This window comes from Oncorhynchus gorbuscha, linkage group LG13 (assembly GCF_021184085.1).
Source record: "Oncorhynchus gorbuscha isolate QuinsamMale2020 ecotype Even-year linkage group LG13, OgorEven_v1.0, whole genome shotgun sequence".
Classification (NCBI taxonomy): Eukaryota; Metazoa; Chordata; class Actinopteri; order Salmoniformes; family Salmonidae; genus Oncorhynchus; species Oncorhynchus gorbuscha.
In genome coordinates, this window is record NC_060185.1 from 11,568,544 (window position 1) to 11,590,758 (window position 22,215).

Consider the following 22,215-nt stretch of genomic DNA (forward strand, 5'->3'; position numbering starts at 1 on the left):
GTCGAAAGCCTTGGCGAGGTCGATGAAGACGGCTGCACAGTACTGTCTTTTATCGATGGCGGTTATGATATCGTTTAGTACCTTGAGTGTGGCTGAGGTGCACCCGTGACTGGCTCGGAAACCAGATTGCACAGCGGAGAAGGTATGGTGGGATTGTTGACTTGGCTTTCGAAGACCTTAGATAGGCAGGGCAGGATGGATACAGGTCTGTAACAGTTTGGGTCCAGGGTGTCTCCCCCTTTGAAGAGGGGGATGACTGCGGCAGCTTTCCAATCCTTTGGGATCTCAGACGATATGAAAGAGAGGTTGAACAGGCTGGTAATAGGGGTTGCGACAATGGCGGCAGATAGTTTCAGAAATAGCGGGTCCAGATTTTGCAGCTCTTTCAGAACATCTGCTAACTGGATTTGGGTAAAGGAGAACCTGGAGAGGCTTGGGTGAGGAGCTACGGGGGGCGGAGCTGTTGGCCGAGGTTGGAGTAGCCAGGCGGAAGGCATGGCCAGCCGTTGAGAAGTGCGTATTGAAGTTTTCGATAATCATGGATTTATCGGTGGAGACCATGTTTCCTAGCCTCAGTGCAGTGGGCAGCTGGGAGGAGGTGCTCTTGTTCTCCATGGACTTCACAGTGTCCCAGAACTTTTTGGAGTTGGAGCTACAGGATGCAAACTTCTGCCTGAAGAAGCTGGCCTTAGCTTTCCTGACTGACTGCGTGTATTGGTTCCTGACTTCCCTGAACAGTTGCATATCACGGGGGCTATTCAGTGCTATTGCAGTCCGCCACAGGATGTTTTTATGCTGGTCGAGGGCAGTCAGGTCTGGAGTGAACCAAGGGCTGTATCTGTTCTTGGTTCTGCATTTTTTGAACGGAGCATGCTTATCTAAAATGGTGAGGAAGTTACTTTTAAAGAATGACCATGCATCCTCAACTGACGGGATGAGGTGAATGTCCTTCCAGGATACCCGGGCCAGGTCGATTAGAAAGGCCTGCTCACAGAAGTGTTTTAGGGAGCGTTTGACAGTGATGATGGGTGGTTGTTTGATTGCGGCTCCGTGGCGGATACAGGCGATGAGGCAGTGATCGCTGAGATCCTGGTTGAAGACAGCAGAGGTATATTTGGAGGGCCAGTTGGTCAGGATGACGTCTATGAGGGTGCCCTTGTTTACAGAGTTAGGGTTGTACCTGGTGGGTTCCTTGATGATTTGAGTGAGATTGAGGGCATCTAGCTTAGATTGTAGGACTGCCGGGGTGTTAAGCATATCCCAGTTTAGGTCACCTAACAGAACGAAATCTGAAGCTAGATGGGGGGCGATCAATTCACAAATGGTGTCCAGGGCACAGCTGGGAGCTGAGGGGGGTCGGTAGCAGGCGGCAACAGTGAGAGACTTGTTTCTGGAGAGAGTAATTTTCAAAATTAGTAGTTCAAACTGTTTGGGTATGGACCTGGAAAGTATGACATTACTTTGCAGGCTATCTCTGCAGTAGACTGCGACTCCGCCCCCTTTGGCAGTTCTATCTTGACGGAAGATGTTATAGTTGGGTATGGAAATCTCTGAATTTTTGGTGGCCTTCCTGAGCCAGGATTCAGACACGGCAAGGACATCAGGGTTAGCAGAGTGTGCTAAAGCAGTGAGTAAAACAAACTTAGGGAGGACGCTTCTGATGTTGACATGCATAAAACCAAGACTTTTTCGATCACAGAAGTCAACAAATGAGGGTACCTGGGGACATGCGGGGCCTGGGTTTACCTCCACATCACCCGCGGAACAGAGAAGGAGTAGTATGAGGGTGCGGCTAAAGGCTATCAAAACTGGTCGCCTAGAGCGTTGGGGGCAGAGGATAAGAGGAGCAGGTTTCTGGGCATGGTAGAATATATTCAGGGCATAATGCGCAGACAGGGGTATGGTGGGGTGCGGGTACAGCGGAGGTAAGCCCAGGCACTGGGTGATGATGAGAGAGGTTGTAAGGTCAATAGTTCTGTAGTAAGGTCAATAGTTCTGTAGTAAGGTCAATAGTTCTGTAGTAAGGTCAATAGTTCTGTAGTAAGGTCAATAGTTTGGTAATGAGGTCAATAGTTCTGTAGTAAGGTCAATAGTTCTGTAGTAAGGTCAATAGTTCTGTAGTAAGGTCAATAGTTATGTTTTAAGGTCAATAGTTCTGTAGTAAGGTCAATAGTTCTGTAATAAGGTCAATAGTTTGGTAATAAGGTCAATAGTTTGGTAATAAGGTCAATAGTTCTGTAGTAAGGTCAATAGTTTGGTAATAAGGTCAATAGTTCTGTAGTAAGGTCAATAGTTCTGTAGTAAGGTCAATAGTTCTGTAGTAAGGTCAATAGTTCTGTAGTAAGGTCAATAGTTATGTTTTAAGGTCAATAGTTCTGTAGTAAGGTCAATAGTTCTGTAGTAAGGTCAATAGTTCTGTAGTAAGGTCAATAGTTATGTTGTAAGGTCAATAGTTAAACCACTGATATATTTCTGTACACGTAGCCGCCACAGAGTTTAAGCAGTCAAAGAGCAGCCACGTGCACTGATACAGTACATAATGTGCCACATGTTGAAAGTGTTACGTTACACTCTGAACAGCAGGGCACTACCTACAGGCTAAATCATGCTGGGCGCATGCGTCCTCACTGTAAGGACTTGGGTTGCCTGCACCAGGCGTGCTCTCCTATGCTCTCTTAAGACCCCTACGTCATCCTCTCGATACCTCAGAGACCTGTCACACCTCCTACATGCCGGGTTGAAGGGGGTGTGGACAGCATGTGGACGGGGACAGGAGCAGGGACTGGAGCACCGACAGACAGGGACTCTGTGGTAAGGCTCTGAGACAGACACAGGGTTCTGAGAGTATAAAGAGAGGAGCTGTGAGGGGCCTCAGAGCCACAGAGCTAGCCATTGCTCTAGACTGCACTACAGAGCCAGACCTAGCTCTAGACTGCACTATGGAGCCAGGAGCCATGCCACTGCTGGAGCTTGTCCTGTTGGTGCTACTGTTGCTGATAGGGGAGGGAGAACCTGTGTGCAGGCTGCAGGGCAGGGCAGAGCTGCCAGAACTGGCCAAGGACGGGGACCTTGTCATCGGAGGCATCTTCACCTTCCAGACGGAGTACGACGGCAGGGTACCCAACTTCCAGAGTTTACCAGACCCACCAAGGTGTAAGAAGTGAGTATCCTCTCTCAGTTTTTTCAAATATGAGACTTTCACTGTTTTCAATGTTATGAGTTATTTTTTAATCTACTGTCCATCTGAGGTTAATCTCTTAGGATTTTAATTTCACTGTTCATCTGATGTTTATCTCTTAGGGTTTTAATCCACTGTCCATCTGATGTTAATCTCTTAGGGTTTTAATCCACTGTCCATCTGATGTTAATCTCTTAGGGTTTTAATCCACTGTCCATCTGATGTTTATCTCTTAGGGTTTTAATCCACTGTCCATCTACGGTTCATATCCTAGGCTTTTAATCTCATGTCCATCTGAGGTTCACCTCGTAGGGTTTTGGGTTGTGTGTAAGACTGGTGAGATATATTTAGCCTTCTTTAATGGCAGGTCTTTTACATATATATATATATATATATTTATCTCTCTTCAGTATGAATTTCAGAGAATTCCAATTTGCACAAACACTTATATTTGCAATTGAAGAAATCAATCGAAATCCGGCAATTCTCCCAAACCATACTCTGGGCTACAATATCTACAATGCGTGTGGATACGACAACATCCTGAAGTCTGGTTTGGCTTTAGCCAGTGGCCAGGAGAGATTTATCGATGAAGGGAACTGCACCAAGACAGACATGGCTCAGGCTGTCATAGGCCACTCTGCCTCGACACCAACAATTGGATTGGCCCGAATCATCGGAAGGTTTCGTATACCAGTAGTAAGATGTTCTATTCACTTTTCTATGCACTCATACAATATAATATATTATTTTATACTGTCACTATACAAAAGGTCTTATTTTTGTGGATCAATGTCTTTTAAGATAACAAAACATAGCTCATGGTGTCAAAACTACTGTACAGTATGTTATGTCAAGTTTCCAATAAAATGCTGTTATTTCACACACAGATCAGCCACTTTGCCACCTGTGCTTGTCTGAGTAACAGAAAGGAGTTCCCCTCCTTCTTCAGAACCATCCCCAGTGACTTCTACCAGAGCAGAGCCCTGGCAAAGCTGGTCAAACACTTTGGCTGGAGCTGGGTGGGGGCTATAAGCAGTGATAATGACTATGGGAATAGAGGCCTAGCCACCTTTATGATATCTGCACAGGAGGAGGGAGTGTGTATAGAATACTCTGAGGCATTTGAGCAGACAGGTCCGCGCCATGAGCTTCTCAGGATAGTGGAGATTATTAAACAGTCCAGTTCAAAGGTCATCATGGCCTTCATGACCCACAGGGAGATCAAGGTTCTGGTGAGTGAGCTCTACAGGCACAATATCACAGGACTGCAGTGGATCGGCAGTGATGCCTGGATCACAGACCCTTCTCTCACTGCCATAGAGGGTCACAGCGCCCTTGTGGGCGCCATAGGTTTCACGGTGACCAGGGCTCACATCCCTGGGCTTGGAAAGCATCTGAGGGATGTCCACCCCTCTCACTTCCCCAACAGCATGTTTCTCAGGGATTTCTGGGAGATTGTGTTTGACTGCTCTCTCAATGTGACTACAGCACCTAAGAGGAAGCCATGCAACGGCTCGGAGAGTTTAAGAGGTGTGCAGAACACATTCACAGATGTGTCCAAGCTGACATTCACTAATAACGTGTATAAGTCTGTGTACGCTGTAGCTCACGCCCTCCACAACCTCTTGACATGTGAGGAGAGCCAGGGCCCCTTCTCTAATGGGAGCTGTGCTCAACCTACACGCATCCAGCCATGGCAGGTGAGCAAGAATGTACCTCTAAAAAAGTGATTTTTGTCTTTTTCAAATCAGTTCAAGTAAAATAAATTACTTCACTGTAGACTGATAATAACAGAATGATGATGCAAAGCTACATAGAAAACACATTTTCTATCTTGACCATTTCTCCTCTCTAGCTGTTGCACTATCTACAGTCTGTCAATTTCACAACGGGAGAGGACGAGAGAGTCTTTTTTGACAGCAATGGAGATTCCCCAGCCAGATATGAACTTGTTAATTTACAAAGTGCCACATCGGGAACCATGGAAGTGGCCACAGTCGGTTTCTATGGCTCGTCTTTGACTGGAGACCACCAGTTCACTATGAACAACGTTAGCATTGTATGGGGAGGAAATAGTGAGACGGTACATGTACATATTGTCTTGTTCTCATATCTCTGGCTGGGAAGTCAGTATGCTATCCTGCATGGTATTCTTTAACACAACAATTACACTTAACCTCAGCCTCTCAGCCCCTGTTGGTAGGTACAGTATTGAGACAAGTCAAATCACACACTCTACAGTGCACAAACATTGGTGATTTATAATTAACAGCTTAGATATGTTGAGTGAACATGAATACTCAAACTCTCCTTGGTCCCCTATGTGAGTCTGTTGGTGTGTGTTCCAGGTACCTGTGTCAGTGTGCAGTGAGAGCTGTCCCCCAGGCACTCGTAAGGCTGTACAGAAAGGAAAACCTGTATGCTGTTATGACTGTGTCCCATGTTCAGGCGGCGAGATCAGCAACACTACAGGTAAATTACACTCGGCCATCAAAAACAACAGTTGGTGAGGTGAATACATGCTTGTATTAAATACTGGACATCGCGTTCTATTCTAACGTGTGCTGGCCTTCACAAATCCCTTAAACCTCTTAACTGAAAATGCGTAGAACCAACACAGTATATACTTTGTCAAATGTTCTGCATGCTTTCCTGAATCATTAACACTGTGGCTTTTTTCTGGGGGGGGATTTTCTTTCTCTAAACAGATTCAGCCAAGTGCATGAAGTGCCCGTTCCAATACTGGTCCAATGGGAGAGGGGATAGATGTGTCATGAAAGAGATTGAATTCCTGTCCTACACTGAGCTAATGGGGGTCATTTTACTTCTGTTTTGTTTGATTGGCGTTTGTTTAACTATTATTATAGCAACAATTTTCTTCCAATTCCAAGACACCCCCATCGTCAGGGCCAACAACTCCGAGCTGAGCTTCCTGCTGCTCTTCTCCTTGACTCTGTGTTTTCTGTGTTCTCTTACTTTCATTGGCCGGCCCTCTGAGTGGTCCTGTATGCTGCGCCACACAGCGTTTGGGATCACCTTCGTCCTCTGCATCTCTTGTGTTCTGGGGAAAACAATAGTGGTGTTGATGGCCTTCAGGGCTACACTTCCAGCCAGTAATGTCATGAAATGGTTTGGTCCTACACAGCAGAGACTCAGTGTTCTGGCTTTCACTCTCATACAGGTCCTGATCTGTGTACTTTGGTTAACAGTCTCCCCTCCTTTCCCCTACAAGAACATGAAGACGTATAAGGAAAAGGTCATTCTAGAGTGTGATGTGGGTTCAGCTATTGGTTTCTGGGCTGTGTTGGGGTATATAGGACTGCTGGCTCTCTTGTGCTTTGTGCTGGCTTTTTTGGCTCGAAAGCTGCCTGATAACTTCAATGAGGCCAAATTCATCACCTTCAGCATGCTCATATTCTGTGCAGTCTGGATCACCTTTATCCCAGCTTATGTCAGCTCTCCTGGGAAGTTCACTGTAGCTGTGGAGATATTTGCTATTCTGGCCTCTAGTTATGGAATGCTATTTTGTATCTTTCTTCCTAAATGTTTCATTATATTGCTGAGACCAAAGGAAAACACCAAAAAACATATGATGGGGAAGACCAATGATATACTTTACTAACTTAAATACAAAAACAATTACATGTAAAATGTCAATGTGTTATTTATTGACATGTTGATTTAAAACTGGAAATTGTCACTCAATCTTATTAAATAAAGTTAGTTAAAAACTATTCTGTGTGTTCTCTACATTTGAAGTTTTATTAGGATTCATTCAACTGTACCCATCTGCCCCATATACTGTTAAGTAAATCTCCAACTGTACCCATCTGTGTCATGCAGGTGAATGAGGACCCAAAAGCGACTTGGCGAAAACAGAGTCTTTAATCCAGTAAAGTAAAATACAATCAAAAAACACAACTTCCACTCGTAATGACGAGAACCGACTGGAGACTCGATCTTGAACAGCAGGTTGCCTCGGGAAGGCACTTGAACGTAGCAGACTCAGACACCTGCTCACCACGCAGCATCTGAGGGAAACACGACACGACAGGGCGATACACAAACACAGCACGGTGAACAATAGATAAGGATCCGACAGGGCAGGAACGGAAAACAAGGAGAGAAATAGGGACTCTAATCAGGGAAAAGGATCGGGAACAGGTGTGGGAAGACTAAATGATTGATTAGGGGAATAGGAACAGCTGGGAGCAGGAACGGAACGATAGAGAGAAGAGAGAGAGGGAGGGGGAGAGAGAGGGATAGAAAAAGGAACGAACCTAATAAGACCAGCAGGGGGAAACGAACAGAAGGGAAAGCATAATGACAAGACAATATATGACAAAACATGACAGTACCCCCCCACTCACCGAGCGCCTCCTGGCGCTCTCGAGGAGGAACACTGGCGGCAACGGAGGAAATCATAGATCAAACGGTCCAGCACGTCCCGAGAAAGAACCCAACTCCTCTCCTCAGGACCGTAACGGAAAAACGAAAAAAAAAGGAAACTAGGGTACTACTCTAAAAAAAAAAATGAGACACGGGTAGAGAACTGAAAACTTTAGAGCAAACAGGACCAAACAGGCCAGGAGAGTAACAACTAGGGACAGACTGAGACACAGCAAGGGCAGGAACAAGAACAGGAGAGATGCGATGGCAGGGAACAGACTGAGACCCAGCAAGACCAGGAGCAGAAGCAGAAAAATACGCACAAGGGTGGACCCCATCGTCAGTATCGGAGCGCTGGGACAGAATGGCTCCCACGCCCACCCCCGACGCGTCAACCTCAACAATAAACTGTTTAGTGACGTCAGGTGCAACAAGGATAGGAGCGGATGCAAAACGCTTCTTAAAGAGATCAGAACAACAAACATACGACCGGTGAGGAGGAAGGGAGTTGGTTCTGGACTGACTGAAGACCGTGTGCAGACCATGATACTCCTCCGGCACTCCTGTCAAATCACCAGGTTCCTCCTGAGAAGAGGGGACAGAACAAACAGGAGAAATAGCAGACATTAAACACTTCACATGACAAGAAACGTTCCAGGAAAGGATAGAATTACTAGACCAATCAAAAGAAGGATTATGACACACTAGCCAGGGATGACCCAAAACAACAGGTGTAAAAGGTGAACAAAAAATAAAAAAAGAAATGGTCTCACTATGGTTACCAGATACAGTGAGGGTTAAAGGTAGTGTTTCATATAATATACTGGGGAGAGGACTACCATCCAAGGCAAACATGACCGTGGGCTCCCCCTAACTGTCTGAGAGGAATGTCATGTTCCCGCGCCCAGGCTTCGTCCATAAAACAGCCCTCTGCCCCAGAGTCTATTAATGCACTGCAGGAAGCTGCCGATCCGGTCCAGCGTAGATGGACCGGTAAGGTAGTACATGTACTTGACGGAGAGGACCGTCTAGTAGCGCTTATCAGTCGCCCTCCGCTTACTGATGAGCTCTGGCCTTTAACTGGACATGAAATGACAAAATGACCAGCGGAACCGCAATAGAGACAGAGGCGGTTGGTGATTCTCCGTTCCCTCTCCTTAGTCGAGATGCGAATACCCCCCAGCTGCATGGGCTCAACACCTGAGTCAGTGGGGAAAGACGGTAGTGTCGGAGAGAGGGGAGACACAGTTAACGCGAGCTCTCTTCTATAAGCTCGGTGACGAAGATCTACCCGTCGTTCAATGCGAATAGCGAGTTCAATCAAAGAATCCACGCTGGATGGAACCTCCCGAGAGAGAATCTCATCCTTAACCTTAGCGTGGAGTCCCTCCAGAAAACGAGCGAGCAACGCCTGCTCGTTCCAGTTACTGGAGGCAGCAAGAGTGCGAAACTCTATAGAGTAATCCGTTATGGATCGATTACCTTGACATAGGGAAGACAGGGACCAGGAAGCTTCTTTCCCAAAAACTGAGCGATCAAAACCCTTATCATCTCCTCTTTAAAGTTCAGATAATTGTTAGTACACTCAGCGCTTGCCTCCCAGATAGCTGTGCCCCACTGCCGAGCCCGACCAGTAAGGAGTGATATGACGTAGGCAATCCGAGCTCTCTCTCTTGAGTATGTGTTGGGTTGGAGAGAGAACACTATATCACACTGGGTGAGAAAGGAGCGGCACTCAGTGGGCTGCCCAGAATAACATGGTGGGTTATTAACCCTAGGTTCCGGAGGCTCGGAAGACCCGGAAGTAGCTGGTGGCACGAGACGAAGACTCTGATACTGTCCTGAGAGGTCGGAGACCTGAGCGGCCAGGTTCTCCACGGCATGGCGAGCAGCAGACAATTCCTGCTCGTGTCTGCCGAGCATGGCTCCTTGGGACTCGAGAGTAGAGTAGAGAGAATCCATAGTCGCTGGGTCCCTTCTTGGTCGGATCCTTCTGTCATGCAGGTGAATGAGGACCCAAAAGCGACTTGGCGAAAACAGAGTCTTTAATCCAGTAAAGTAAAATACAATCAAAAAACACAACTTCCACTCGTAATGACGAGAACCGACTGGAGACTCGATCTTGAACAGCAGGTTGCCTCGGGAAGGCACTTGAACCTAGCAGACTCAGACACCTGCTCACCACGCAGCATCTGAGGGAAACACGACACGACAGGGCGATACACAAACACAGCACGGTGAACAATAGATAAGGATCCGACAGGGCAGGAACGGAAAACAAGGAGAGAAATAGGGACTCTAATCAGGGAAAAGGATCGGGAACAGGTGTGGGAAGACTAAATGATTGATTAGGGGAATAGGAACAGCTGGGAGCAGGAACGGAACGATAGAGAGAAGAGAGAGAGGGAGGGGGAGAGGGATAGAAAAAGGGAACGAACCTAATAAGACCAGCAGGGGGAAACGAACAGAAGGGAAAGCATAATGACAAGACAATATATGACAAAACATGACAATCTGCCCCATATACTGTTAAGTAAATCTCCAACTGTACCCATCTGCCCCATATACTGTTAAGTAAATCTCCAACTGTACCCATCTGCCCCATATACTGTTAAGTAAATCTCCAACTGTACCCATCTGCCCCATATACTGTTAAGTAAATCTCCAACTGTACCCATCTGCCCCATATACTGTTAAGTAAATCTCCAACTGTACCCATCTGCCCCATATACTGTTAAGTAAATCTCCAACTGTACCCATCTGCCCCATATACTGTTAAGTAAATCTCCAACTGTGTAATCGCATCTTTGCATATTTAATAGTGTATTTATTTTCTTCAGAAAAGAAAAATATCAACAGCTCAGCTCACCGAAGACAATGTACTAATACACTGGCAATCATGAAGAGTTGACAAAGAAATCAATCCACCCTCTAGTGGATATAAACTAAAGTACAACCTCATCTCATGTATTGACATCTACACAGTCTACAGACAAGCCTTGGCTGAATGAGATGTTTCTCTCTGTGTCCAGATCTGATGCATCCATCTGATACAGATCTCACATATTCAGCAAATGTGCAAGAGACTTATTCAAAGACATTCATTCAAAAATATAGATTTTGAAACGCATTTCTAAAAACATTATTCTAATTCACAATAAAACTAGAATCGTTAATTGCTACATCCGTTCGGACATAAAATTAAAAATGATAAAATCATATACAGTACCCATTGATTCTTGGAAAATATAACTTATAAATGAATGATATATACCCATTGATTATTACTTATAAATGAATGATATATACCCATTGATTATTACTTATATATTAATGATATATACCCATTGATTATTACTTATAAATTAATGATATATACCCATTGATTATTACTTATAAATGAAGGATATATTAAACCCATTGATTCTAGAATATTATAGCTTATGAATGAAGGATATATTAAACCCATTGATTCTAGAATATTATAGCTTATGAATGAAGGATATATTAAACCCATTGATTCTAGAATATTATAGCTTATGAATGAAGGATATATTAAACCCATTGATTCTAGAATATTATAGCTTATGAATGAAGGATATATTAAACCCATTGATTCTAGAATAGTATAGCTTATGAATGAAGGATATATTAAACCCATTGATTCTAGAATATTATAGCTTATGAATGAAGGATATATTAAACCCATTGATTCTAGAATATTATAGCTTATGAATGAAGGATATATTAAACCCATTGATTCTAGAATATTATAGCTTATGAATGAAGGATATATTAAACCCATTGATTCTAGAATATTATAGCTTATGAATGAAGGATATATTAAACTAGAATAGTATAGCCCCATTGATTCTAGAATATTATAGCTTATGAATGAAGGATATATGAAACCCATTGATTCTAGAATATTATAGCTTATGAATGAAGGATATATTAAACCCATTGATTCTAGAATATTATAGCTTATGAATGAAGGATATATTAAACCCATTGATTCTAGAATAGTATAGCTTATGAATGAAGGATATATTAAACCCATTGATTCTAGAATATTATAGCTTATGAATGAAGGATATATTAAACCAATTGATTCTAGAATAGTATAGCTTATGAATGAAGGATATATTAAACCCATTGATTCTAGAATATTATAGCTTATGAATGAAGGATATATGAAACCCATTGATTCTAGAATATTATAGCTTATGAATGAAGGATATATTAAACCCATTGATTCTAGAATATTATAGCTTATGAATGAAGGATATATTAAACCCATTGATTCTAGAATAGTATAGCTTATGAATGAAGGATATATTAAACCCATTGATTCTAGAATATTATAGCTTATGAATGAAGGATATATTAAACCCATTGATTCTAGAATATTATAGCTTATGAATGAAGGATATATTAAACCCATTGATTCTAGAATATTATAGCTTATGAATGAAGGATATATGAAACCCATTGATTCTAGAATATTATAGCTTATGAATGAAGGATATATTAAACCCATTGATTCTAGAATATTATAGCTTATGAATGAAGGATATATTAAACCCATTGATTCTAGAATAGTATAGCTTATGAATGAAGGATATATTAAACCCATTGATTCTAGAATATTATAGCTTATGAATGAAGGATATATTAAACCCATTGATTCTAGAATAGTATAGCTTATGAATGAAGGATATATTAAACCCATTGATTCTAGAATATTATAGCTTATGAATGAAGGATATATGAATGAAGAAACCCATTGATTCTAGAATATTATAGCTTATGAATGAAGGATATATTAAACCCATTGATTCTAGAATATTATAGCTTATGAATGAAGGATATATTAAACCCATTGATTCTAGAATAGTATAGCTTATGAATGAAGGATATATTAACCCCATTGATTCTAGAATATTATAGCTTATGAATGAAGGATATATTAAACCCATTGATTCTAGAATAGTATAGCTTATGAATGAAGGATATATTAAACCCATTGATTCTAGAATATTATAGCTTATGAATGAAGGATATATGAAACCCATTGATTCTAGAATATTATAGCTTATGAATGAAGGATATATTAAACCCATTGATTCTAGAATATTATAGCTTATGAATGAAGGATATATTAAACCCATTGATTCTAGAATAGTATAGCTTATGAATGAAGGATATATTAAACCCATTGATTCTAGAATATTATAGCTTATGAATGAAGGATATATTAAACCCATTGATTCTAGAATATTATAGCTTATGAATGAAGGATATATTAAACCCATTGATTCTAGAATATTATAGCTTATGAATGAAGGATATATTAAACCCATTGATTCTAGAATATTATAGCTTATGAATGAAGGATATATTAAACCCATTGATTCTAGAATATTATAGCTTATGAATGAAGGATATATTAAACCCATTGATTCTAGAATAGTATAGCTTATGAATGAAGGATATATTAAACCCATTGATTCTAGAATATTATAGCTTATGAATGAAGGATATATTAAACCCATTGATTCTAGAATAGTATAGCTTATGAATGAAGGATATATTAAACCCATTGATTCTAGAATATTATAGCTTATGAATGAAGGATATATTAAACCCATTGATTCTAGAATATTATAGCTTATGAATGAAGGATATATTAAACCCATTGATTCTAGAATATTATAGCTTATGAATGAAGGATATATTAAACCCATTGATTCTAGAATAGTATAGCTTATGAATGAAGGATATATTAAACCCATTGATTCTAGAATATTATAGCTTATGAATGAAGGATATATTAAACCCATTGATTCTAGAATAGTATAGCTTATGAATGAAGGATATATTAAACCCATTGATTCTAGAATATTATAGCTTATGAATGAAGGATATATTAAACCCATTGATTCTAGAATATTATAGCTTATGAATGAAGGATATATTAAACCAATTGATTCTAGAATATTATAGCTTATGAATGAAGGATATATTAAACCCATTGATTCTAGAATATTATAGCTTATGAATGCCTCATGAGCATAGTTCAACTGGCGTACCCCATCATAACCAAAAATATAAGCTTGTTTTACTCCAATGTTTGTAAACAACGCAAACTAACACTGTATAGCCTCAAAACATGGTTATAACTATACTTTTCATATCATGGATGGTCAGTACTGGCATCCATAGCTCTGTCCATTAATTTGAGAGTGGTTACATTTCTCAAGGCCCCTCCCTCAGCTTTTTTGTTTTTGACCAAAACAGAGCTGGGGATTCTGCTTTGTCACTGTTTAAATTAAGGATTCTAGCTTTAAGTATTCAGACCTCTGTATAAGGACCATTGGTGTCAAGAGCATTTTAATGTCCAGCCTCTAACTGGCACAGCTGTGAGCTTTCTGTAACAAACAACTGATGTGTCATCCTCATTATGATGAGTTGCCTCCACATTGCAGCAACAGCAGCAGTATCCCCTCGGCTCATGGAAGGTGCCGGTGTGATGTCACACTCTGGGGGATGTGTCACTGAGCCAGGCAGTAGGCTTTGCTATCTCCCACCACAGGCCTAAAGTGTTATTTAAGTTTAGGCCTCAAGGCCTGGCGCCTAGGCCCTCCCCCTCCAGGACATCAGAGGACAACAAAACTGGACCTGAGACCTCCAACACCAGATACCTCCAGACAGAACACTGATAACAAAGAGGAAGCAAGTCATGTGTGTATTGACAACGCTATCTGACATTCTCTTGTGGAAGAACGCAGAGACTTTCATACTAAATATGCCTGTCTAAAGTTTACTGGATTTATACCAAACCAGGTACTTGCTCACTGGTAATGTTGTGATTACTGTACTATTTCCTATTCAATGCAATGAGAGCCAAATGAAAAGGAAAGGTTATGGTGATTTCTCCACATTTTATTCTTAATAAACAAACATCTTAGTTGTTTAATAGTAGAAAGTATGTAGAGCTTTTGAGTCTAAGTGCATTGTGTGTCCACATTGTGGTAACTTGCCACACCCTGATATATTTCACCTGTCTTTGTGATTGTCTCCACCCCCCTCCAGGAGTCGACCATCTTCCCCATTATCCCCTGTGTATTTATACCCGTGTTCTCTGTTTGTCTGTTGCCAGTTCGTTTCGTTTGTAAATCCTACCAGCGTTTGTTTCACCCTGCTCCAGCCTGTTTTCCTGCTCCTGTTTTCTTGTCCTCCCTGGTTTTTATGCCTGCCCCGACCCTGAGACTTCCTGCCGGTTTGTACCTTAACCCACCATTCTGGATTATTGACCCTGCCGTACCTGACCCTGAGACTGCCTGCCGTTCTGGACCCTTCACCCCCTATCTGGATAATTGACCCCTGCCGTACCTGACCCTGAGACTGCTTTCCATTCTGGACCCTTCACACCCTCTCTGGATAATTGACCCCTGCCTGCCTTGACCTGTTGTTTGCCTGCCCCTGTGGTTGTTATAAACTCTTGTTATTTCTACACTGTCTGCATTTGGGTCTTACCTAAAGGTGTTAGTAACTATTGTAGTATTCCACTGACAGCTCTCAAAGACTGTGTGCATGAAGACATCTCCACTGGGAAGATGGAGTGATAAATACAAACAAATATCACGTAGTTTTAGCATAAAAGTGAAGACTGACCGAGAACACGGTAAAAAGCAAAAAGTTAGGGGAAAAAAACACTAGTTGTGAATGATGTAATGTTGACTTCATCTTTATCCGCTATTATAATGGTTATACTTGTGTAACAAATCATGAACTGCAATTGTTTATAAATAATCTGTTTGAATACCTAACTTTTTTGTGTGTTTTTTTATGCTAAAAAAATACTAAATAAAATGTGAATTCTGAAACAATTTAAGTCAGTGTAATCTTAACCTGAATACCATAAACCATATTAATGATAACCAATTAACTATTCAGGCTACAATGTGGCAGATTTTTTTTTTTTTTTCCTTATTGACCATGTAAAATCCTCACATTGTTCTATATCCTGTGTTTCTTTGGCAGATGCTAGTGAATATATCCCACATATCCTGCACTGTAAGATTATGAGAGTAGACATCAGTGTGTCTCTTATGGCTGGGTGGAAGAAAGACTACTGCTAACAGCTCTGGTCTTGGGATCTAGACCAGCGTCCAGGTCTTACAGAGACATGCCTGTCTACAGAGCCAACAGCAAGCTGGGCTTCCTGCTGCTCTTCTCCTTGACTCTGTGTTTTCAATTCATAAGGACACCCCCATCGTCAGAGCCAACAGCAAGCTGAGCTTTCTGCTGCTCTTCTCCTTGACTCTGTGTTTTCAATTCATAAGGACACCCCCATCGTCAGAGCCAACAGCAAGCTGAGCTTTCTGCTGCTCTTCTCCTTGACTCTGTGTTTTCAATTCATAAGGACACCCCCATCGTCAGAGCCAACAGCAAGCTGAGCTTTCTGCTGCTCTTCTCCTTGACTCTGTGTTTTAAATTCATAAGGACACCCCCATCGTCAGAGCCAACAGCAAGCTGAGCTTTCTGCTGCTCTTCTCCTTGACTCTGTGTTTTCAATTCATAAGGACACCCCCATCGTCAGAGCCAACAGCAAGCTGAGCTTTCTGCTGCTCTTCTCCTTGACTCTGTGTTTTCAATTCATAAGGACACCCCCATCGTCAGAGCCAACAGCAAGCTGAGCTTTCTGCTGCTCTTCTCCTTGACTCTGTGTTTTCAATTCATAAGGACACCCCCATCGTCAGAGCCAACAGCAAGCTGAGCTTCCTGCTGCTCTTCTCCTTGACTCTGTGTTTTCAATTCATAAGGACACCCCCATCGTCAGAGCCAACAGCAAGCTGAGCTTCCTGCTGCTCTTCTCCTTGACTCTGTGTTTTCAATTCATAAGGACACCCCCATCGTCAGAGCCAACAGCAAGCTGAGCTTTCTGCTGCTCTTCTCCTTGACTCTGTGTTTTCAATTCATAAGGACACCCCCATCGTCAGAGCCAACAGCAAGCTGAGCTTTCTGCTGCTCTTCTCCTTGACTCTGTGTTTTCAATTCATAAGGACACCCCCATCGTCAGAGCCAACAGCAAGCTGAGCTTTCTGCTGCTCTTCTCCTTGACTCTGTGTTTTCAATTCATAAGGACACCCCCATCGTCAGAGCCAACAGCAAGCTGAGCTTTCTGCTGCTCTTCTCCTTGACTCTGTGTTTTCAATTCATAAGGACACCCCCATCGTCAGAGCCAACAGCAAGCTGAGCTTCCTGCTGCTCTTCTCCTTGACTCTGTGTTTTCAATTCATAAGGACACCCCCATCGTCAGAGCCAACAGCAAGCTGAGCTTTCTGCTGCTCTTCTCCTTGACTCTGTGTTTTCAATTCATAAGGACACCCCCATCGTCAGAGCCAACAGCAAGCTGAGCTTTCTGCTGCTCTTCTCCTTGACTCTGTGTTTTAAATTCATAAGGACACCCCCATCGTCAGAGCCAACAGCAAGCTGAGCTTTCTGCTGCTCTTCTCCTTGACTCTGTGTTTTCAATTCATAAGGACACCCCCATCGTCAGAGCCAACAGCAAGCTGAGCTTTCTGCTGCTCTTCTCCTTGACTCTGTGTTTTAAATTCATAAGGACACCCCCATCGTCAGAGCCAACAGCAAGCTGAGCTTTCTGCTGCTCTTCTCCTTGACTCTGTGTTTTCAATTCATAAGGACACCCCCATCGTCAGAGCCAACAGCAAGCTGAGCTTTCTGCTGCTCTTCTCCTTGACTCTGTGTTTTCAATTCATAAGGACACCCCCATCGTCAGAGCCAACAGCAAGCTGAGCTTTCTGCTGCTCTTCTCCTTGACTCTGTGTTTTCAATTCATAAGGACACCCCCATCGTCAGAGCCAACAGCAAGCTGAGCTTCCTGCTGCTCTTCTCCTTGACTCTGTGTTTTCAATTCATAAGGACACCCCCATCGTCAGAGCCAACAGCAAGCTGAGCTTCCTGCTGCTCTTCTCCTTGACTCTGTGTTTTCAATTCATAAGGACACCCCCATCGTCAGAGCCAACAGCAAGCTGAGCTTTCTGCTGCTCTTCTCCTTGACTCTGTGTTTTAAATTCATAAGGACACCCCCATCGTCAGAGCCAACAGCAAGCTGAGCTTCCTGCTGCTCTTCTCCTTGACTCTGTGTTTTCAATTCATAAGGACACCCCCATCGTCAGAGCCAACAGCAAGCTGAGCTTCCTGCTGCTCTTCTCCTTGACTCTGTGTTTTCAATTCATAAGGACACCCCCATCGTCAGAGCCAACAGCAAGCTGAGCTTTCTGCTGCTCTTCTCCTTGACTCTGTGTTTTCAATTCATAAGGACACCCCCATCGTCAGAGCCAACAGCAAGCTGAGCTTCCTGCTGCTCTTCTCCTTGACTCTGTGTTTTCAATTCATAAGGACACCCCCATCGTCAGAGCCAACAGCAAGCTGAGCTTCCTGCTGCTCTTCTCCTTGACTCTGTGTTTTCAATTCATAAGGACACCCCCATCGTCAGAGCCAACAGCAAGCTGAGCTTTCTGCTGCTCTTCTCCTTGACTCTGTGTTTTCAATTCATAAGGACACCCCCATCGTCAGAGCCAACAACAAGCTGAGCTTTCTGCTGCTCTTCTCCTTGACTCTGTGTTTTCAATTCATAAGGACACCCCCATCGTCAGAGCCAACAGCAAGCTGAGCTTTCTGCTGCTCTTCTCCTTGACTCTGTGTTTTCAATTCATAAGGACACCCCCATCGTCAGAGCCAACAGCAAGCTGAGCTTTCTGCTGCTCTTCTCCTTGACTCTGTGTTTTCAATTCATAAGGACACCCCCATCGTCAGAGCCAACAGCAAGCTGAGCTTCCTGCTGCTCTTCTCCTTGACTCTGTGTTTTCAATTCATAAGGACACCCCCATCGTCAGAGCCAACAGCAAGCTGAGCTTTCTGCTGCTCTTCTCCTTGACTCTGTGTTTTCAATTCATAAGGACACCCCCATCGTCAGAGCCAACAGCAAGCTGAGCTTTCTGCTGCTCTTCTCCTTGACTCTGTGTTTTCAATTCATAAGGACACCCCCATCGTCAGAGCCAACAGCAAGCTGAGCTTTCTGCTGCTCTTCTCCTTGACTCTGTGTTTTCAATTCATAAGGACACCCCCATCGTCAGAGCCAACAGCAAGCTGAGCTTTCTGCTGCTCTTCTCCTTGACTCTGTGTTTTCAATTCATAAGGACACCCCCATCGTCAGAGCCAACAGCAAGCTGAGCTTTCTGCTGCTCTTCTCCTTGACTCTGTGTTTTCAATTCATAAGGACACCCCCATCGTCAGAGCCAACAGCAAGCTGAGCTTCCTGCTGCTCTTCTCCTTGACTCTGTGTTTTCAATTCATAAGGACACCCCCATCGTCAGAGCCAACAGCAAGCTGAGCTTCCTGCTGCTCTTCTCCTTGACTCTGTGTTTTCAATTCATAAGGACACCCCCATCGTCAGAGCCAACAGCAAGCTGAGCTTTCTGCTGCTCTTCTCCTTGACTCTGTGTTTTAAATTCATAAGGACACCCCCATCGTCAGAGCCAACAGCAAGCTGAGCTTTCTGCTGCTCTTCTCCTTGACTCTGTGTTTTAAATTCATAAGGACACCCCCATCGTCAGAGCCAACAGCAAGCTGAGCTTTCTGCTGCTCTTCTCCTTGACTCTGTGTTTTCAATTCATAAGGACACCCCCATCGTCAGAGCCAACAGCAAGCTGAGCTTTCTGCTGCTCTTCTCCTTGACTCTGTGTTTTCAATTCATAAGGACACCCCCATCGTCAGAGCCAACAGCAAGCTGAGCTTCCTGCTGCTCTTCTCCTTGACTCTGTGTTTTCAATTCATAAGGACACCCCCATCGTCAGAGCCAACAGCAAGCTGAGCTTCCTGCTGCTCTTCTCCTTGACTCTGTGTTTTCAATTCATAAGGACACCCCCATCGTCAGAGCCAACAGCAAGCTGAGCTTTCTGCTGCTCTTCTCCTTGACTCTGTGTTTTCAATTCATAAGGACACCCCCATCGTCAGAGCCAACAGCAAGCTGAGCTTTCTGCTGCTCTTCTCCTTGACTCTGTGTTTTCAATTCATAAGGACACCCCCATCGTCAGAGCCAACAGCAAGCTGAGCTTCCTGCTGCTCTTCTCCTTGACTCTGTGTTTTCAATTCATAAGGACACCCCCATCGTCAGAGCCAACAGCAAGCTGAGCTTTCTGCTGCTCTTCTCCTTGACTCTGTGTTTTCAATTCATAAGGACACCCCCATCGTCAGAGCCAACAGCAAGCTGAGCTTCCTGCTGCTCTTCTCCTTGACTCTGTGTTTTCAATTCATAAGGACACCCCCATCGTCAGAGCCAACAGCAAGCTGAGCTTTCTGCTGCTCTTCTCCTTGACTCTGTGTTTTCAATTCATAAGGACACCCCCATCGTCAGAGCCAACAGCAAGCTGAGCTTTCTGCTGCTCTTCTCCTTGACTCTGTGTTTTCAATTCATAAGGACACCCCCATCGTCAGAGCCAACAGCAAGCTGAGCTTCCTGCTGCTCTTCTCCTTGACTCTGTGTTTTCAATTCATAAGGACACCCCCATCGTCAGAGCCAACAGCAAGCTGAGCTTCCTGCTGCTCTTCTCCTTGACTCTGTGTTTTCAATTCATAAGGACACCCCCATCGTCAGAGCCAACAGCAAGCTGAGCTTTCTGCTGCTCTTCTCCTTGACTCTGTGTTTTAAATTCATAAGGACACCCCCATCGTCAGAGCCAACAGCAAGCTGAGCTTTCTGCTGCTCTTCTCCTTGACTCTGTGTTTTCAATTCATAAGGACACCCCCATCGTCAGAGCCAACAGCAAGCTGAGCTTTCTGCTGCTCTTCTCCTTGACTCTGTGTTTTCAATTCATAAGGACACCCCCATCGTCAGAGCCAACAGCAAGCTGAGCTTTCTGCTGCTCTTCTCCTTGACTCTGTGTTTTCAATTCATAAGGACACCCCCATCGTCAGAGCCAACAGCAAGCTGAGCTTTCTGCTGCTCTTCTCCTTGACTCTGTGTTTTCAATTCATAAGGACACCCCCATCGTCAGAGCCAACAGCAAGCTGAGCTTTCTGCTGCTCTTCTCCTTGACTCTGTGTTTTCAATTCATAAGGACACCCCCATCGTCAGAGCCAACAGCAAGCTGAGCTTTCTGCTGCTCTTCTCCTTGACTCTGTGTTTTCAATTCATAAGGACACCCCCATCGTCAGAGCCAACAGCAAGCTGAGCTTTCTGCTGCTCTTCTCCTTGACTCTGTGTTTTCAATTCATAAGGACACCCCCATCGTCAGAGCCAACAGCAAGCTGAGCTTTCTGCTGCTCTTCTCCTTGACTCTGTGTTTTCAATTCATAAGGACACCCCCATCGTCAGAGCCAACAGCAAGCTGAGCTTCCTGCTGCTCTTCTCCTTGACTCTGTGTTTTCAATTCATAAGGACACCCCCATCGTCAGAGCCAACAGCAAGCTGAGCTTTCTGCTGCTCTTCTCCTTGACTCTGTGTTTTCAATTCATAAGGACACCCCCATCGTCAGAGCCAACAGCAAGCTGAGCTTTCTGCTGCTCTTCTCCTTGACTCTGTGTTTTCAATTCATAAGGACACCCCCATCGTCAGAGCCAACAGCAAGCTGAGCTTTCTGCTGCTCTTCTCCTTGACTCTGTGTTTTCAATTCATAAGGACACCCCCATCGTCAGAGCCAACAGCAAGCTGAGCTTTCTGCTGTTCTTCTCCTTGACTCTGTGTTTTCAATTCATAAGGACACCCCCATCGTCAGAGCCAACAGCAAGCTGAGCTTTCTGCTGCTCTTCTCCTTGACTCTGTGTTTTCAATTCATAAGGACACCCCCATCGTCAGAGCCAACAGCAAGCTGAGCTTCCTGCTGCTCTTCTCCTTGACTCTGTGTTTTCAATTCATAAGGACACCCCCATCGTCAGAGCCAACAGCAAGCTGAGCTTCCTGCTGCTCTTCTCCTTGACTCTGTGTTTTCAATTCATAAGGACACCCCCATCGTCAGAGCCAACAGCAAGCTGAGCTTTCTGCTGCTCTTCTCCTTGACTCTGTGTTTTCAATTCATAAGGACACCCCCATCGTCAGAGCCAACAGCAAGCTGAGCTTTCTGCTGCTCTTCTCCTTGACTCTGTGTTTTCAATTCATAAGGACACCCCCATCGTCAGAGCCAACAGCAAGCTGAGCTTTCTGCTGCTCTTCTCCTTGACTCTGTGTTTTCAATTCATAAGGACACCCCCATCGTCAGAGCCAACAGCAAGCTGAGCTTTCTGCTGCTCTTCTCCTTGACTCTGTGTTTTCAATTCATAAGGACACCCCCATCGTCAGAGCCAACAGCAAGCTGAGCTTTCTGCTGCTCTTCTCCTTGACTCTGTGTTTTCAATTCATAAGGACACCCCCATCGTCAGAGCCAACAGCAAGCTGAGCTTTCTGCTGCTCTTCTCCTTGACTCTGTGTTTTCAATTCATAAGGACACCCCCATCGTCAGAGCCAACAGCAAGCTGAGCTTCCTGCTGCTCTTCTCCTTGACTCTGTGTTTTCAATTCATAAGGACACCCCCATCGTCAGAGCCAACAGCAAGCTGAGCTTTCTGCTGCTCTTCTCCTTG

The 22,215-nt window shown here is 43.8% G+C and overlaps 1 protein-coding gene across 4 annotated transcripts; it reads left to right on the forward strand.

The window, feature by feature from the left end:
• Window positions 1–1,841: 1,841 nt before the first annotated feature.
• Window positions 1,842–6,915, forward strand: LOC123992506 (extracellular calcium-sensing receptor-like). 4 transcript variants are annotated; one of them, XM_046293706.1, is made up of 7 exons: window positions 3,034–3,160; window positions 3,415–3,514; window positions 3,744–3,877; window positions 4,069–4,881; window positions 5,037–5,264; window positions 5,530–5,653; window positions 5,890–6,915. In XM_046293706.1, exons 3-7 carry the CDS (start codon window positions 3,794–3,796, stop codon window positions 6,801–6,803), a joined length of 2,163 nt encoding a protein of 720 aa, XP_046149662.1. In that variant the 5' UTR covers window positions 3,034–3,160; window positions 3,415–3,514; window positions 3,744–3,793; the 3' UTR covers window positions 6,804–6,915. The 4 variants fall into 4 exon arrangements, with proteins under 4 accessions (XP_046149659.1, XP_046149660.1, XP_046149661.1 ...); XM_046293703.1 differs by lacking the exon at window positions 3,415–3,514 and having other exon boundaries at window positions 1,842–3,160; window positions 3,589–3,877; XM_046293705.1 differs by having other exon boundaries at window positions 3,017–3,514.
• The last annotated feature ends 15,300 nt before the right edge of the window (window positions 6,916–22,215 follow it).

Excerpts from the sequence above, each read along its gene's own strand:
- LOC123992506 (XM_046293703.1), top strand. The coding sequence starts at position 2,940 with ATGGAGCCAGGAGCCATGCCACTGCTGGAGCTTGTCCTGTTGGTGCTA. Across the intron at positions 3,878-4,068 it reads GAAGGTTTCGTATACCAGTA|ATCAGCCACTTTGCCACCTG; the intron begins GTAAGATGTTCT and ends TTTCACACACAG. Across the intron at positions 4,882-5,036 it reads CACGCATCCAGCCATGGCAG|CTGTTGCACTATCTACAGTC; the intron begins GTGAGCAAGAAT and ends TCTCCTCTCTAG.